We start from the raw sequence: 19,100 nt of genomic DNA, 5'->3' as shown, positions 1-19,100 counted from the left end.
ATTTACATTTTTAATCCTCTAATGAACATACAAATGATATATACACACCTATATTAAACCTAAAATGATCTAAATAAACTCCAAAAATATACTCACTAAAATCATCATATATCATAACTTGTGAAATGCATAAATGAGTTTGTATACTTGTGTTTTTTTTGTGATACTTGTGTACACGTGGACAATATAATATATGTGTACACATGAACTTCCAAAAAAAACACAAGTACACAAACTCATTTATACATTTCACAAGTTATGATATATGATGATTTTAGTGAGTATATTTTTGGAGTTTATTTAGATCATTTTAGGTTTAATATAGGTGTGTATATATCATTTGTATGTTCATTAGAGGATTAAAAATGTAAATCTGGAACTTTTAGGGTCAAAAACGAAAGGATGGAAAATATGAGGGACTGGAAATGAAAAACGCCAAAGTTCTCCATCAAAATAGGGGCTAGATTGCATATTTTGAAGTATGGGGGTCAATTAGATAGGATATATTTGAAATCAGAGAGTTTGGGACAAAATCAAATTAAACCTAAATACCCAAGGACTAAATGTGCAAATACGTTAGATTTGACCATTGTTGCTTGAGCTTTCTCTCTGTGATTGAAGCTTCACAGACGAGTGTAGCGGCTCAGGCAAAGAAGCTATTGTGCTTAGGGTTACACGCGTTCGAGATCGTGACTCAATCACTTTGCATCAGAGAGATTTACCATTGTTTTTTTTAAAGGGATTTACCATTGTTGCTTAAGCTTTCTCTCTCCTATGATAGTTTAGACGATGGCTGAGATTTACAGAGGAGCTCAATTGAAGCGGAAGAAATGCAGAACTTAAGATGATGAAGAAGATGGCGATGGAGCTTCAACGTTGGATTCAAAACGGTTAGCACCAGAAACAAAAAGTGACTTGAAAATCTCCAGATTTATCTTTGAAATAGCACTTTGCATTTCTTTAATGGAAATTAAAACCAAATGGTTCAGGACATGAGAAAACAAGAATAAAACTATGAAAAAGATAAAACTTTGCTTTGGAGCGTTGTTGGTCGGATTCTTCTTAATTCCTAAGAAGTCAAGCTATGTGGTAACTGTTGACATTTTTGTTGTCTGTTTTTTTCGTAAAAGCAGAGAGAGAGAGAGAGAGAGAGAGAGAGAGAGAGAGAGAGAGAGAACACTTAAAAAAGTGGTTATGAACATAGTTTCTTTTTGGCTAATAAAAGAAAATAACAGCATTTAGTTAATTTATTTAGTTAGCGTATAGATATAAAATGAGCTTGGTTAAAGAAAAGTACTCTAGTAGCAAGAACTGCTCTATAGTGTTATTAAAAACTTAAAACTGCCTTACACCGTAGTATTTTTAATGTTTAATGGGGTAAACTCGTATGTACAAAAATTAACACAATATTACATGGGTAGACAGTAGCGTGTCAATACAAGTAGTCAAATACGATTATATGACCAGCAAAGTATACATATCTTTTTTTTGACAGCACCTATTCAATATAAAAGCTTACACTCCATAACTGGAGGAATTGTTTGCTATTCAATGAAATTAGTAGTTTGACCAAAAAAAAGGCAGCACCTATTAAGATCAAATGGTAATTGAAGTCAAGTTGTTAAAAACAAATATGTCAACTAAATAATAGTACCGATAAAAAGTTCCAACTAAAATATTTTGATTATTAGCCTCAAGATATTTCAAATCTATGAAAATGTCCAGATTAATTCCAAAAATCGTCTAGTCCACGACAAACCTTCTCTCCATATATTCAAATGAAGCTTCAAACATGATTTAATATCTGCGTGGCCACACACATTTTTAGTGTCGTGGAATTGTTCAAACCCGAATCTCACTGAAATCCGTCTACCACTACACCATTTCCATGTGATTAGTGCAAAAGATTTTTACGTACATTTATACAAGAAAATCAGTAATTTTTAAATATACATTATAATCTTGTAACTTTGATATTTTTTAGTTTAGGGATATAAATTTCTTAATATCTTAAATAACATCAAAAGTCATTTTTTAAAACAAAACCTCAAAACTCATTATACACATAATTTAGCCAATATTACAACAATTTACATAATACATAAATCTAAGACATAAATTCAAATTTGAGTCACAAGCCGAACAAGTGCATGAGTTTTTAATAAGTCCAAAACAATGAACCTTTCTATGACTTTTTTCACTGTATATACACTATACTTCTTTATGCCTTTCACACAACAAATATTGGATAAGCATTTTTTTCATTCAAACAAACTTTAATTTTTTTTTTCTTTTTTTTAAACGTCTGAACTCAATTAAGAGGAAATATCAAGAAACACAAGGGGCAAGGGAAAAAGACAAAAACCAAAACAAACTTTAATTTTGACATATCATTACATTAATTTACAGTATTCAATGTCTTACAACTGACTTCCAACAAAAATACCTAAATTTCTGCTAGACATACTTCTTATCGTGATCCACTTTCTTTTAAAACAATTTAGTTGACTTTTTTTTATATCACATATAAATGATTTAATGAGCATTCACAGTTCAGTTCAGTTACTTCTCTAACTTACGTATATAATTCTGTAAGGTTAAACCAAAATTCGTTTTCGTATTAAAAGCACTCTTTTATATATTCAAGGTTAAAGTATTATCCCCTATAATTTTTTTTATGGAGCTAGCCAACTTTTGGCTAATAATCAACAAAGAAAACAACATTGTTGAAAAATCCTCAAAATCTTCATATCTATTTTCCATAAACCTCGAAACCGAGTGCTCTTAAATCCCAAAAAATCAAAAATTTGTCTCCTAAATTTATTGATAAGAATTACATATCACTCAATTTTCTTTAGAAAAACTGAACATTGTTTAACCATTATATTATGATACGACTCATTTAACTCTAAGTATGTGATTATTAAAAATTTAATATAAACTAGAGATTTAATATGCTTTCAATAAATGTAATTATTTCAAGTCAAAATTTAAATTTTATAAATATTTTAACATTTTTATCTTTTAAACGTTATATAAAATAATGACAATACTAATTTAAACGTTACCGTTACCGTTACCGTTCCAATGTCCACCATATATTAGTTTGTTCCTCAGTATTTACTTGGGATGATCGATGTGTTCTCTCTTGTGGGAACACAAGAGTTCTTCTATGACCAAGTCCCAACGGAGCCAAGGAGCATTGGTCTCGCGCTTTCTTTAAGTGCAATGGGTCTTTCCAGCTTCTAGAGCGGTTTGCTCATCATTTTAATTGATTGGGATACTGTTAGAAATGACGGTTAATGCTGGTTCAACAGTAACCTAAACCGAGCTCATGTCGATTATTTTTACTAGTTGCTGGTCGTTTTCACGGTTATCGCTTTTATTGCGTTCTTGTTCATCTCCAAGTTGTATCTGTATCTTCGGATAGAACAAGTCTAAAAAAATTCACAAGACAAGTTTTGTTGGCTGTAGCATGTAAGTTAATGCGTTTATAATTTTCATTTGTTAAAAAAAAAAACATTTGTGGTTTAAACTTAGCTGATATTTTGATTTGTTTTTGTATGTGTTAAGAACACATTTGGTTTAGCTTTTGGTTAATGCTTAATGGTTAAATATATTTCTCAACCAACAAAAAGAAATCCATAATAATACTGGTGGACTCGACGATAAGCTCCATTGATAGTATGCAAGGAAGTATCTGAGACAAAAATGTAATAAAAATAAATGAAGAAAATAAAATTTAAATCAAAAGCTTCACAACCGGTTTTCTACACCGATATCTTTAGAGCCTTTGGTAACTGTCGCATGTTACCTTATGGTTGGTCAGTATTATTGTCAATAAAACAAAAAAACTTACACTTTAAATCTTGATTATATACTTTACATGATATTAAAAATATGTATATTATTTTTATAAATATTAAAATAAAATTATCTCTCTAACAAGATTCATCATTTCATTTCTAGAATTGAAATGATTGAAGTTTAATACAGTAATAATATATTAAAATTTTAATTAATGTAATAGTGCTAAAACTATAAATTTTGAAACTAAAATATATTATTAAGATTTTATATTTAAAAATAATTATATGTAGTTGTTAATTTTTTTCTTTATATATAGACCCAATATTTAACTCGTATTAAATCTCAAAACACGTGTTAGTGGTCCAGTGGGTAAACTCAACCCGGGAAGTCATGGGTTCGAGTGCCGCTGGGAGGTGATTATCTCGAGGGACCTTCGGACCCAATTCGGAGAAATCTGCTAACGTGTGGCTACTGGTGGGATTTACATGGGGTGATCCCCAGCCCTTCTGGATACCTCGGCAGGTTCCCCGGCTAAACTCCGGTGGACGGTCATTAGCGCTAGTCGCATCCTCTCGAGGCTCCGGATACCAGGATAATCAAAAAAAAAAATCTCAAAACATTTTATATCTCTTTCCTTTCATTATAGATTCAAACAATCCTTTCTATTTCTCTACGAATTTTGGAGATCTTCTTAACAGCCAAGAAAGAAATTAAGAAACTCTACAGATCCTTTTTATACTATTTCACGTTTAAAATTTTACTTAGATTTAAGATAAATTTTTTAAAATATATTTCCTAACCTATTACATTAAGATAAAATTAAAAATAATAATTATAATGATAAGAAACTTAGTGGATATCTACCATTGGAGCTAACAATTTTAGTATAGTTTCTTAACTTAATTTTTACTTAACATAATGTTAATGATATTTCACCAAGAAATTAGCTCGGTTTTTTGCTAAAATTATTATAAAATTGGAAAGTTTGAATATGAGGGATACAAAAACGAATCCATAATAACCGCATGGGTTTGGATTGGGTAGCTTTTATTGCTTGTTTCACAGCTCCAAGTGGTCCATTGGTTCTAGGACATTCAAATATTCCAAAACCATCTTCAATTATGTGTTTGTCCTTCTTTTTTTTTGAACTAACAATTATGTGTTTGTCCAAATTGTGTATAATGCCAACAAGTCTTATATATTCTATTTGAACAATTCAATACAAAAAAAAAAAATCGATTTGAACAAGTTGCAGAATGGGCCGAAAAGAAATGATGATTTCAAGATTGGAGGTCGACCAACTAATATGATGAACATGTTTGCTCCATTCCCTAATTAGTAGTAGTAGTATATATATACTTGAAAGCGCAAAGTGATTTAAACTCCAAAAGAAGTGACAGAAAATGCTACACCATGAACATTCGCTTCATAAATGGATTAAATCCATGTGTTAGTAGAAATGGGGCCAAGTGTCAGCCCATTTAATCTCCAAGACCAGAATCGGTAAAAAGTAGTTGAGAATCTAGGGCATGCAAGTAGTACACGTTACACGTTCAGCTAATACACAAAAAATTCTATAAAATTTAAAGACCATACAATTTATAAATATACAACAACAAAGAAACAAAGAGACAAAGAAATAATCTATAAACGGACCCAGAAATTACGGATTAATCAGCGTTACGCAGGATTTGAGTGTCATCCTAATTTACGCTTGTAAGGCTTCTAACCAGTAAAAATTCTCACAACACATTATTTGGCAACTGGCATCATTTCAAGCTTTTGTGTGATTGGTTTGTTTTTATATTACATTTGAAAAACCAAGTAAGAATACGTACAAAATTGAAATGATCTTCGTGCATGTGAGCATTGACAACTATTAGCAACATTGAAACGTTCATAACATAAATAAAACATAATAGATTTATTATGCAATATGGACAGATATTATCTGTCATTTTCTCTAATCCATCATATACCTTTAAAATACGTTCTTACAAAATATCGTTGGACCACTAGACCAGAGATAAAGCAAAAGAAAGCATAAAATTATACTCCCTCTGTTCCTAAAAAATAGATTTTTTAATATTTTCACATATATTAAGAAAACACATTAAAATACCATAATAAATGTATCATTTTCTCTCTCCCAGGCCCGCTTCCCAAGACAGCCGCTTGAATGGATTCTCGACGTTTCAGCTCCGCCGTCCACTCTTACTCGCTTTGAAGAATCTCCTCTGCTCGTCCATGGCTTCGATGGTAACTGCTCCTTCTCCGTCCCGGTCCAGGCCTCCTCCATATCCACCGCCGTCCTTTGCCGTGTTTGTTGTCGTCTTCGGAGCTTCTCCGCTGGAGCCTCCAAAGCCACCGGATGACTCACCTCTTGCCATAGTGCAACCCTCTACTGCAGTATACAGATCTTTTACCTTTACTGCAGTATGCAGTTCTGCTTTTGGTGTATTCAGGTTATATTTTCTTCTTTTGTGGCAGTTTGAAGGTTTCATGTCTGATATTACCATTTTCCCCGAGTATCGGGTGTTCTTAGACAATAGTTGTCTGGCTTCCCTCCTTATGGAGCTTGTTCTCCCAAAATTTCTACTTGTTTTGAGAAGTTCTGTTGCAGGAAGTTTAGTGTTGAAGATTGGAGATACCTCGATCTATGTTCTAATCAAAGGCTCAGCAAATTGGTGTTTAATCACTTCTGCATTTGTAGCCGATTATGTGATTGTTAAATGTGCATTCGTTGCTATTCAGCCTCAAGTTTTAGATCACTCTATGTGTTCTATATTTCACAGGGATACATCTCCATTTTCAGCTCAATTGGCTTAGAGTTCAGAGGACTTCTCTACCTTATTAGTTGCTTATGTGTTATGTATGTCTACATCTATCTCTGGTTTTCTATGTGCTCATCTTTTGTTATAGCTGTTTCTTTTGCCAGTATGACTTTATTGTCAAGTATTGTGAACATTTACTCCTCTAATGGAGAATAAGAATCTGTAAAATGTTGTTTGATCAAAAAAAAATGTATCGTTTTCTGTAATTTTTAATTTTCAATAACTTTTAACCAATAGTAATCCAATAAAGTCAATTAATTTTTTTGAAGTTTACCAATTTTATAGAAAACACAAAAAATACATTTTTCTGAAACAAATTTTTTTTCTAAAAAATCTATTATTCAGAAATGGAGGGATTATTAAGAAATGGAGGGAGTAGTAAGTTCGTCCCACTCCCACTTCAATTTTTAGTCTGTTGTGTCGTCATGCACGTCGATCACCTTAAATAAAGTATAAAAAGGACGTGACAACTAGACAGTAACACAACTACAACAAATAATTGATTCTGAATACACTGAATGCCATACATTTCTTTTTTTTTTAATATGTAAATAGTTTTTCCATAAAATTGTTTAGACATGTGAATTGTGATGTGAGGTAAACAAAAAACTGAATATCCGTTGAAAATGTCTTACATATGTATTCAAAATAATACTTCATTTCTTTAAATTATTAACAATTGTACTTTTCAACAACTTTATAAGACACTATTAAGAGTAAACTTGTAAAAGTAAATTGAATCCACGAACTGAACATCGTTAGAAAAATCAACAACGTTTTTTAAAATAAAAACCAATAATGTTTATTTATTGTTTTAGAAGTGTTTAGAGCAACATTACTGAAAAGTTTCTCACATTAGGTATTTCAAAGTTTAAACATATCTAATCTAACAATACTAAAATCAGGATATCAAACCTTCTAAGTGCGTACTCGTCAGCTCAAAAAACCAGCCAATCAAAATATGAGTTTACGCCATGTCACTACTACTTTGAACGAAGAAGAGAAAAAGTGGACCTTTCGTTTGGTCTCATAGAAACCCATATCCTGACCCATAATTGATCTTAAGGAAAACATTATCCTTCATCGCCACACTCTCCATCTTCCTCACTCCATTCATCATAACCCCACCCATTAAAAGAGTCCTCCGTAACTTGACTTCGGTGTCATAAAGACCAATTATTCAAAGAAGCAAACGATAGCTATGAAACTTTTTGGATTCCCACATCTTTTCATCTCATATAAACCTTCGTTCACATTCCAATTATACACATTATTCACCATATCTGAAAAAAGCTACATCAAATGGCTTTCAGAACCGTGAAATCTTCCGGTAAAGCTCCACCGCTCAGTTCTTCAGTGACCTCACTCCGGGGTTTGGAGAGACTGAATTGCGATTTCTGTTATGCAATTTTGGGAAGCAAGTAAGGGGGCATATCAATTGGGCTAGAGATTCTGCTCATCTTTGTACATGTATGTTTCATCTTCCCCAAAAGATTTTTTTTTCACTTGAGCCTTTATTATGATTTACTAACTCAGTTGAGTTTCAGGGTACTGTCATTGAAGGGTTTATCTCCAAATCGGGTTTCCCAATCGCCTAAACCGTGGAACCATATTTAGCCTCATCAATTTCGTTGCAACCAAAAGAAAAGACATCTATCGTGTTGCTGACTAAGAGCTGACAATCTGTTTACCTCACAGTTCAGTTCGGGTGGTGACTGACACACACATGTTCAGGTTCCCGTCTTTAAAAGTTTTTGATTACTATATTAATATACAACTTTACGCGTGTTTAGAACCTGCGACTAAAAATCTTTCTATTAGGCAAGAAGAGCAAGCAAAAGTTTCGGCAAAATCAAGGTACACAAACAAAACACCTGAATATCCTTTTTAAAATGATCTAACAAGTAATTTTTAACTCAAGGTTGTTTGGTTTTGTGCTTCACTCTAAAGCCATTGCTTGGTCTCCTTATGTTAACGATCTCGCTTCTGGTGATTGGACTCTGATAGATGCGTACGTTTTTCGAATACAAAGACAACTTTCATAGATACTTAGAGTCATGTAAATTTCTTATTAAGCTTTGCCATGATTTCACGTGAAATAACCAAATTTTATAACCGTCTTTGATCTTGCACATCACAGATATGCAATCTTCAACCCAAAAGTCAAATTCTTATTCTTTCTCACGTACGGTTGCTCCCACAACCAAATCATATACTGGATATACCTAACCATCTCCAAAGTAATAAATTTCTCTGACTTTTGTCTCTGTATATTACTTTGCATCAATAAGTATATGTAGTTAACTGAACATGTCTGTCTTTTTTGTGGTTCAGATTGCAACTCTAACATGTCACGCATACAGAGTTATGTACGTTGCGGTCTCACCTGATGGAAAAACGATTGTAACCAGAGCACGAGATGAAACCTTAAGGTTCTGGAATGTCTTCCCGTCCATGAAAACTCAGGTGAAACCAACCAACTTATCTTGCATTAACGAAATGATATTTTCAGAGGAAATTACTTGATATTTTAGTCTCTATACGCAGAACGAGGCACTGTGGTTGGGTGAGAATAGCATGCCTCGCTGATTATGAGATATATATCGGTCTGATTAATGTGATTTAAAACAACAGCAGGTACCATCATTGTTCTTTGAACGCATGTATATGTTAACATGGTTAACCTTTAGAGTCCTTGAATCCAATCTATTTTTCTGACATTTGAACTTGGTGAGGAGGCATTGTTTCCCCATGTACTAGAATGGAGATAATTGGTGTGTGTGTAGAGGCCAGAAACATTACAAGTTGGAGATTGCATATCTTAACAAGGTTAGATGTCTTTCACTAGAGTATGTGTCGACTAAAGATCCAAATTTTACTAGAACAATAAAAAAGTTTCTACGTGTAGCTTTTTACCTATTGAGTTTTTTTTTTTGTATTTTAATATTCATATATAACCTTAGCTATGTTGTTGAGAACTCATGTATAGATGATAATAACACCATTGGTTTGGTTTGGATTGTTTTTCACCCAGGTCTGGTACAGAAGGAGATTTCAACGCTCTAGGCTTTTTGCAGGTTCCAGGTATAAGTGAGTTATGTATAAAAAAATGGAATATTCTTTTCAGCTGAATATAGATAATAATACTGTCCTAAGTTGTCAATGTAGGATTTGATGACATCTTTAACGGGGACGATGATACTTATAGGATTCGGAAGCTTGGCTTAATGTGGATCTCTCTTAGCTCCCCCACTGCTAGGACTTTTTAATGTTTGATTATTTTCATACGCAAAAAATTTAGTCTTACACATATATTGTTAGTCCTTATGCTAAAATAATAAAATCAACATTTATATGATTATTGATTGCAGGCTAACAGTTCTTTTTGTCAAAAAGATAATAGTTCTTCTTTTTTCGCAGTTGAGAAAAATTAAAGAAAAAACGGATTATAAATTACGCAACCTTTTCTAAAGATAGATATTTAGACCTATGTTTGTATACTAAGCATAAATAATTACCTAACCGATAAAAACTTTTAAATTGCAAAAAATAATATATTAGATATTAAATATCTAAGTTAACTCTTTAAAAACTGAATAATTTTGGAACTCATGTAAAATCTCAACTAACCAAAAAGATGATGTCTTAAACATATAAAATCAATATCAATATAAACGTGCCAAAAGAATATGAAAATATAGATATGAAAAGAATTGAATATAAGAATAACTAAAAACTGGATAGAATTAAACATATAGAAAACAAAATTGGAAATATAAATGGCAAAATATACATTATACAAAGATAAGCTTCTGAATCGAGAAGAAAAAATGAAGTAAGATGGAAGCTTACACCTAACTACAAAGACAACAGAAAACATGCAATGAAAAGGTTTAAAAAAATAAAATTTATTGTAAATACACTTTTGTGAGACTAATTATATAGGATGAAAGAAGTATTTTTATAAAACTATTGAACATTAACAATTTGAAAAGAAAATCATGTAGGAGAAGAACAATAATCCTAATATATATAAAGATTAAGAATTCATATTATGGTTCGATATGTTTTTTATTAATTTAAATAAAATAAAAAAATAATATTCACCGCAGAATTATTATTAAGAGCTTACTTTAACAACTCTGTAAGAGTTTCTCAAAGTTTCAAATGAGAACTAACAAAAAATAAACATAATACAGCGCAGGAGATCAACAAAAATTAACAACTAAGAAGAAAAAATGACATTAAGCTAATTCCTTACATTTATTGTGTTAGTTATGCTACTCATTTTTCAGTTTTTGTCTATTTATCGAAAAATATGTGGTATAAAATAAGATGATGAACAAGGTTACTACAAGTTTATTGGTAAAAATAAAGAAAAAGTTGTGAAAATTATTTAACCAATAAATACTTATCAAAATACAAACTCAAACAAAACAATTCACCTAATAGTAAAGAGTTTTTTTTTTAAAATACTATATTTATGATTTTTAATTGAAAAATACTTTTTTGTTTGAAAACTACACTTATTATATGAAAAACAAATATCTCGAGTTGATTTCAAACTAACAAATTAGAACTAAATTTAAATTAAATTAATTATATTTTGAGATAAACATATATTTAAGATAGCTACATGTTAATCACTTCAAATGACAAAATATATAAGTTTTATAAAATGTTATGAAGTCCATCTTTTTAAAAAAGTACGAAATTTATATAAATAGAGAACTGGCACACTTTGCAAGCATTATTTATACCCTCATACTTAGCATAATATTTATCAAGCCTTCTGTCTTCAGTCATATCTTATAATTAATTTCTGTTATACTCTAATTTAGATTATAAAGAGTCTCGATTTTGAGTTTTTTTTACGATACAACTTTTTATTGTTTTTGGTAGCTTTTCATACTGATAATTTTTATTGGGTTAGTTTAAAGTTTAGGAGTTTATGAAATCTGAAACTAGCGTTTGATTTTGCTTATTTAAAAAGAAAATAACCAGAAAAAAATTAGAGGACATAGTAGATACGAGAAAGTAGAGAACAAGAAAAAGCTCTTAAAACATAAATGCTTTATGCTTTATCTTTTCAAGTAAAATATCTATTAGTAAGATTTTGTTTATATAATATAAGTACTTTTTTTTAATAAAAAGTAGATAATTTTGTTTTTGTTTACTTCTAATTAAATATTTAAATAATTTATAAAAATATACTATTATAATTCAAATATTTATTTTTTGGTCATCAATACTTTAAATATTCTTTTCTGGTCATCAATATTTAAAATATTTAGATTGTATAGTTTAGTTAATTTACATAAATATAAACATGATTTTTCAACCAAAAAAACCAAGGAATAGTTTTCAAATACATCTTATATAAGAGTATTTTTTTCAAATTTTCTACAACTTAAAATATACAAACCGCGCGTAGCGCGGTGAAAAACTTTAGTAATTGTTAATATTTGATTAGAAAGAATTTTAACTGTTTGAGATATTTATCTCAATTTCTCTCATTTAAGAGTTTTTAGTATGCTTTTTTTTTCAAATTTATGAATCTTATATAATTAAATATTAATATACTTTGTGAGAGATTCAGTTTGAGAAACTTCACATAATTATGCTTTTACACTAATAAATAGTAACGTATAAATAGTAAAATTACCACCAATCCATCTTCAAATAAAAAAAACTAGATATTGTATGGATCTTGATTTTAGCTAACGTGATGATTCAATAATGAATCACTGGTGTACTTAAACTTTCCATTGATATAAAATGACAAACAATGAAAAAACTGATATAAAAATAAAACTGCGTGTTTGTTGGTTAGATTAATCAAATATCTTTGATGGTAACTAATTTAATTAAAGTATAGCTTGTGAAACATGCATCTTTCATAATCACAAATTGGTAGATAGGTAATCTATAATACGTTATTTGATAGTTGTTGGACCATGATCACGTTTATATCTGATCTGAATATCCAAGAATGTATATTATAAATAAACGAATATATCATAACTGATTAAGTCTTCTTAAAGTAATTAGTTGCGTAAGACGAACGGACGGATCATAACTTCTGCGGATACGAGAAATGGTGACGCCTGAGGAAGAAGTCGCACTTATAGAAGATTATGTTAGCGATTCCGTAGACCACCATGGATTTCCCGCCGGAAAACTTTCCACCGGCGGATGGAGATCCGCCTGGTATATTATTGGTAAGTTTCATATTTTTTCTTGAATTTTTTACGAGTTTCATTTTTTTCTTGAAAATATTTTACGAGTTTCGTTTTTTTTTTCCTTGAAAAAAAATTCAGGTGTGGAGGTAGGAGAAAGATTTGCTTACTTTGGTATTGCCTCCAACTTAATTACTTACCTCACCGGACCTCTGGGGCAATCCACGGCGACCGCCGCCGTAAACGTCAACACGTGGTCAGGAACAGCCTCGATGCTTCCTGTCTTAGGAGCTTTCATAGCAGACGCATATCTTGGTCGTTATCACACCATTGTTGTGGCTTCACTCATCTACATACTCGTAGGTTCCCTCTCCCACTCCCAATTTTTAGTCTGATTTTAAGAAACTTCGACTTATCAGTTGGTATATTTTAATTCTTAAAAAAAAAACCTAAACAAAATCATGTGATCATACTAGATCGTTATTTATATGAAAAAAATCTTCTAAATCATATGCTATTTGTTTAAAGACTTGTAAATATTAGTTTGAGTTAAAAAAAATAGTTTAGTAAATGTTGAATATTTGAAAATATTTGCAAGTGTTTTTAAGTTTAAAACACAAATGTTAAAACCACAATGGCTTTTAAATCAGTGAGAATATATTAATATATCGTCGTTATATATAACCCAATAACGCCTTGTAAATTTTGGGAATTGTTATTACAGGGACTAGGACTATTGACCTTGTCGGCTTTCTTAATCTTAATAAGAATATCCGAGCAACGTAACGATACCGTTAAATCGTTTTTCTGGGTGAATATACTTTTCTTCTGCTCTCTGTACATGGTGGCGATCGGACAAGGGGGTCACAAGCCGTGTGTTCAAGCGTTTGGTGCGGACCAGTTTGACTCGGGAGATTCAAAGGAGAGAATATCTAGAGGATCATTTTTCAACTGGTGGTTCATGACTTTATCTGCCGGAATCACTTTATCTTTTCTTGTGGTGGTTTACGTTCAAGACAATGTTAGCTGGGCCCTTGGTTTTGGGATCCCTTGTTTGTTCATGGTTATGGCTCTTGCTCTCTTCTTGCTCGGAAGAAAAACTTACAGGTACCCAAGAGGTAACCACAAGGAGAAGAAGAACGCTTTCGCGAGGATTGGAAGAGTTTTTGTTGCGGCCTACAAGAACAGAAAACTGAACTTGTCAGATTCAGGTTTGAGTCAAGGTCTATTAGAGGATGGTTCATCACAGAAACGTAAAGGTTGGCTTGAGTAAGTTTTATGCATCCCTAAGTTTTGTATCTTTTCTTATATTTTGAATGCGACTTATTTCATTTTGACTTCAAGGTTCCTAGCGAAAGCGTTGCTATCAGGAGAAGGAGGTGCAGAGCCATGTAGTATAAAGGACGTGGAAGACGCAATGGCTTTGGTAAGGCTTATACCAATATGGATCACATCGGTCATAAGCACGATTCCGTACGCTCAGTACTCGACTTTCTTCACAAAGCAAGGCGTCACAGTGGACAGAAAAATCTTGCCGGGTTTGGAAATCCCTCCGGCATCCTTTCAGTCGTTTATCGGCGTTTCGATTCTCATCTCTGTCCCAACTTATGAACGTGTATTCCTCCCGTTAGCTAGATACATTACCAAGAAGCCTTTTGGGATCACGATGCTCCAGAGAATTGGAGCTGGAATGGTACTCTCTAGCTTCAACATGGTGGTTGCTGCGTTGGTAGAAATGAAACGGCTCGAGACGGCTAAGGAATATGGACTTGTGGATAGACCGGACGCAACCATCCCCATGTCGATATGGTGGTTCATTCCTCAGTATTTGCTACTCGGGATGATTGATGTGTTCTCGCTAGTGGGTACACAAGAGTTCTTCTACGACCAAGTTCCGACGGAGTTAAGGAGCATTGGTCTTGCGCTTTCTTTGAGTGCAATGGGTCTTTCGAGCTTCTTGAGCGGTATGCTTATCACTGTGATTGATTGGGTTACCGGAAAAGATGGTGGAGAAAGCTGGTTCAACACTAACTTGAACCGAGCCCATGTCGATTACTTTTACTGGTTGCTCGCTGCTTTCACCGCCGTTGGGTTCCTAGCGTTTTTGTTCTTCTCCAGGTTGTATGTTTATCGCCGGGTAGATCAAGTCTAAGAATGAGAAAAGTGTTGTATGGATATACTGATATACATATTCATTGTTCATAAGGTGCAAATGATATAAGACCATGTAAAGACTATACCACAAACATGGAAAACTATGTGCATTACAAATAACATATGCATACTTGCATAAACATTTTATGGTTTAAAAGTACCCTAAAACGTGCATTACAAGCAATATAATTAAATGAACATCTATATAACTAATCTGATCATGATTCAACATGGGATAGTATTAAATAGTGTGATGAAACATTGGAGAGAGATAGAGAAAGGGAGTACCTGGCTACCTGCAACATTTTAACACAGGAGATATAGTGTTTAAAGCGTGTTGATCCTCTTAGAGACGTAGGCCTTTGCAAAATACAAGTAAGAGGCTAAGCCAATGAAGCTGAGAAGAGCAAGTAACCAATAAAAGTAATCCAAATGAGCCTGGTTCAAGTTATTCGCGAACCAACTCACTTGACCAGATCGGCTCGTCGCTTCATCAATAACTGATATCATGAAACTACTGAGAAAGCTACCAATACCGAATATGCTCAAGTACAGAGCCAACCCCACGCTTCTCAGCTCGCTCGGGACCTGGTCGTAGAAGAACTCTTGAAGACCCACCATTGCAAAAACATCCGAGATACCAAAGAGAACATACTGAGGAACTAACCACCACACACTCATTGGAACCGTAACGTCTGGTGAATCGATGAGCCCGTAATCCGCAGCCGTTTTAAGCCTTTTCATCTCCACTAGAGCGGCTATCACCATAGCAAGAAAAGAGAGGAAAATGCCAGTGCCTATTCTCTGAAGCATAGTGATTCCTCCTGGTTTATGTGTAAATGATCTTGCGATCGGGATGAGTACACAGTCGTACACGGGGATGAAGATGACTATAGAGAGGCTGATGAAGGACTGGAGGGTCGCCGGAGAGATCTTGTAACTCGGTGTGATTGATCTCTCCATTGTGGCTCCTTGTTTAGTGAAGAAAGTTGGAGACTGCGCGAACACAACCGCGTAAACCAAGCAGGTTAACCAGATCGGAGCTAGCCTAAGCACTGATTTTGCTTCTTCAAGTTCATCTAAACTAGAACCGCTCGTTCCGACCAGAGCTTTGTTGAGAAAACTACAGTTGCAATAAGAAACAAGATGTTACTACAGGGCTGTACTAACAACGAAAATCGAAGGAGACAAGAAGAAGTCTAACCTAAACTGAGTTGAGCTTGTATGAGAGATTAAACCAAGGCTCTCTTCTGCGTCAGCTACAACCGAAGCTGATAATCTCCAGTTCTTAACAGCGGCTACATAAACATTCCCGATCCTGGAAAAAGCGCTTCTACTTTCTCTTCGAATGCTAAACCGGTAAGTACTGGTTCCGAGTAAGAAAATAACCAAAGCAAGCACCATAGCAACACACGGTATACCAAACCCTAGAGCCCAGCTGAGATTGTCTTGTATGTAGTTCAACACCCATAGAGTCACCAACGTCCCAAAACACATACCAAAATACCACCAATTAAAGAAGGAACTCTTCGCTTTACACTCCTCAGGATCCTTCTCATCAAACTGATCCGCTCCAAAGGCCTGAACACACGGCTTATGCCCGCCTTGAGCTAGTGCCACTAGATACAGAGCACCAAAGAAGGCGATAACTTGAAATCTAGGAGGAGAGCATGAGGCGAGTGGATTGGTAACTTTGCAGTCTGAAGGAATCATCGCAGATAGAGTCAGTAAACCAAGTCCCTGTTGTTCATCAAACCACGACAAATTATGTTATTGAGAGTTTGTTACAATCAACTCTGTCACTTTTTTTTTCCTATAACCGATAAATAACCAGACGGTTTACATAAAACCGGATGTACAATAGAGTTGGAGATAGATTCGTACCAATACGTAGAGAGCTGATGCGGCGAGGATCGTACGGAAACGACCTAGGAACGAGTCTGCAACAAAAGCACCGAGAAGAGGAAGCAACGACGCCGTTCCATACCAGGCATTGACGTTAGCAGCTGCAGCCGCCGTGGATTGGCCTAGTGGTCCCGTCAGATACATTATCAGATTCGACGAGATCCCGTAGTAAGCGAACCGCTCAGCTACCTCCACACCTGCCGTCGGAAAAAGCAAATTTAGAAGGAGTACTAACGAATTTGGCGGGAATCTCGGAGAATTTACCGATGATGAATCCGGCGGATCTCCAGCCTCCGGAGGAAGATCTGACGGCGGGTTCGTTTCTGTAGTCAACGGATCCGTCAACTGTTTTAGAAAGAAGCGGGGTTCCGGCTTCGTTATCAACGCCGGCGATCGCCATTTTCGTCAGTTATTGGTTTCTCCGATTTGAGAAAGTCTTCTTCGTGCGTGTGTGTGTGGCTGTGTGGTGTTTGTTGCTACAGTGGGACACATCTTTAATTCTCTGTTTGTTTCGTCGTCTTCTACTAATGAATTTGGACTGTGTTTAACACGTTGAACGTTCATGTCAGCGATGGTGAAAGTCGTTAGAATTGGGCTTGGGCTATTGTGAGCCGCACATTTACTTTCGCCTTATATTTACTACTAAATTGGGCTTGGGCCTATTTTACAGGAAAAATGCAGCCTTTTCAAAAAGTCTATTTAAAATAATATTATATTAGAGCTTGATTCGCACAGCCATACTGATATTCCTTTTTACCTTTTCAAATAAATATTTATACGGTAAAAATAGTAGTCTATATTTTAAAATTTTACTGTATGAAATAATTATTTAATATGACATTTTAAATAATTTTTTTAAAGTTTATATTGAATAATTTTATTTTGGCTTTCAAACTGTTAGAATATGAATTATGCGTCGGCACAAGTGTATTTTTATTTTTTGTTATATATATTATTTAAATTTGGTGTTTAATATTTTATATTCTTCAACACTCATCATATTTGATTTGCAATAGACTATTATTTATATAAAATTATACATAAAATTATGTATATTCGTATGTGCGGGTTTGCTTATGTAAATCAACTATTTCTTTATTTTAATTATGGTATGTTTCAACGGTATCAAATGTGAAAATAAATATACTTGAGTTATGTATATCACTATATCATTAGTATAAAACTTAACAGTAACAAATAACCTTTATTTTTTAAAAAGATATTTATTAATACTTATGTAATAATAGGCATCTAATTGTATATTTTTGGAAAATATTTTGTATGGAAGCAATGGTAAACTGGTTTTCCTAAATTAATGTCACCGATTTTTTTAAGAAGAGTAAAAGAGATTTATGAAATGATTTAATATAACAGGAAAAAACATGGATTGCTTAAACTTAGGATAATTTAATAGCATTGTATTGTAAATAACTTGTTAGTTTTAGGGGTACTAGTGGCTTTGCCGGCGCTACGCGCCGGTTTGTATAGTAAATATTATCATTTAGGTATACTTATATGATAACTAAATATTTGACTGCTAATATATAATTGAGTTAAATATATAAATTTAATATAAATATTGATGTGACATTAACATAATATTTACCAAAAATATGATAATTTTTTTTTGTTTTATTGATTTTCAACTTTTTGAATTTTTTGAAAAAGATAACTAAAATTTGAATATATTTTTGTGCTTTACATGGGTATAGTAGTTTTCTTTAATATTTGTTTTTCTGCTTTTATTGTTATAGGTTCGTAGCCTCCGCGCAAACGCGGGACCGGAGAATTTGTTGATGTATTGGTTAATTTTGTGTACATGATGTTGTATTCCCTTGCACATGCTGCGAGGATGTTGTTGCTTTATATTAAGGATGAGGAGATGGTGTGCTCTAAATTGGTCTTTTGCATGTGAATATTTGTAATTTTAAGGATTTATTGTGAGGTATTGAGTTGTAGTAAATTTGTATGTTAGCTTTTGTTTGAGACCTTATTTTTTTGCAGCTTAGTAGTCTAGGTTTGCGATTTAATAGTCAAGAGAATGATGAGGGTCATGGCTGCTTTGGGCCTAAAAATGCAAGACTCGCAAGTACGTGATTTTAAATTTGAATGCGTACGGTTAGTGGCAAAAATAGCTCAACTATTATAACTTCTTTTGGGACATGCTAACGCACAAGCCTTTTATTATACAGTGTTTAGAAATAATTTTGAATCAACC

At 33.3% G+C, this 19,100-nt stretch overlaps 2 protein-coding genes across 12 annotated transcripts; one reads left to right on the top strand and one right to left on the bottom strand.

The window, feature by feature from the left end:
* Positions 1-7,699: 7,699 nt before the first annotated feature.
* Positions 7,700-15,060, top strand: LOC106294937 (protein NRT1/ PTR FAMILY 5.16). 11 transcript variants are annotated; one of them, XM_013730651.1, is made up of 13 exons: positions 7,701-8,114; positions 8,192-8,378; positions 8,466-8,501; positions 8,595-8,655; positions 8,785-8,884; positions 8,979-9,110; positions 9,192-9,281; positions 9,383-9,473; positions 9,679-9,728; positions 12,696-12,865; positions 12,965-13,182; positions 13,548-14,092; positions 14,168-15,060. In XM_013730651.1, the coding sequence occupies exons 10-13, from the start codon at positions 12,742-12,744 to the stop codon at positions 14,973-14,975; spliced, it is 1,695 nt and encodes a 564-aa protein (XP_013586105.1). In that variant the 5' UTR covers positions 7,701-8,114; positions 8,192-8,378; positions 8,466-8,501; positions 8,595-8,655; positions 8,785-8,884; positions 8,979-9,110; positions 9,192-9,281; positions 9,383-9,473; positions 9,679-9,728; positions 12,696-12,741; the 3' UTR covers positions 14,976-15,060. The 11 variants fall into 11 exon arrangements, 9 of the variants coding, with proteins under 9 accessions (XP_013586107.1, XP_013586110.1, XP_013586105.1 ...); XM_013730652.1 differs by having other exon boundaries at positions 9,179-9,281; XM_013730653.1 differs by having other exon boundaries at positions 7,700-8,114; positions 8,595-8,703; positions 8,979-9,281.
* Positions 15,061-15,069: 9 nt separating this feature from the next.
* LOC106294939 (protein NRT1/ PTR FAMILY 5.10) lies at positions 15,070-17,407 on the bottom strand. Its single transcript, XM_013730658.1, has 4 exons — positions 17,147-17,407; positions 16,862-17,079; positions 16,182-16,717; positions 15,070-16,100 (listed from the first exon to the last, which is right to left on the bottom strand). Exons 1-4 carry the CDS (start codon positions 17,280-17,282, stop codon positions 15,305-15,307), a joined length of 1,686 nt encoding a protein of 561 aa, XP_013586112.1. The 5' UTR covers positions 17,283-17,407; the 3' UTR covers positions 15,070-15,304.
* Between the last annotated feature and the right edge of the window lie 1,693 nt (positions 17,408-19,100).

This window comes from Brassica oleracea, chromosome C5 (genome assembly GCF_000695525.1).
Source record: "Brassica oleracea var. oleracea cultivar TO1000 chromosome C5, BOL, whole genome shotgun sequence".
In the NCBI taxonomy this organism is placed as follows: domain Eukaryota; kingdom Viridiplantae; phylum Streptophyta; class Magnoliopsida; order Brassicales; family Brassicaceae; genus Brassica; species Brassica oleracea.
Note: the sequence above shows the minus strand (reverse complement) of the source record. Positions and strands in the feature narration are given on the sequence as shown.

Coding starts and splice junctions, on each gene's coding strand:
- LOC106294937 (XM_013730656.1), top strand. CDS start 12,742: ATGGTGACGCCTGAGGAAGAAGTCGCACTTATAGAAGATTATGTTAGC. Junction 13,183..13,547: donor CTTCACTCATCTACATACTC/GTAGGTTCCCTC, acceptor TTGTTATTACAG/GGACTAGGACTATTGACCTT. Junction 14,093..14,167: donor AAACGTAAAGGTTGGCTTGA/GTAAGTTTTATG, acceptor TTTGACTTCAAG/GTTCCTAGCGAAAGCGTTGC.
- LOC106294939 (XM_013730658.1), bottom strand. CDS start 17,282: ATGGCGATCGCCGGCGTTGATAACGAAGCCGGAACCCCGCTTCTTTCT. Junction 16,718..16,861: donor CATCAGCTCTCTACGTATTG/GTACGAATCTAT, acceptor GATGAACAACAG/GGACTTGGTTTACTGACTCT. Junction 16,101..16,181: donor ACAAGCTCAACTCAGTTTAG/GTTAGACTTCTT, acceptor TTGCAACTGTAG/TTTTCTCAACAAAGCTCTGG.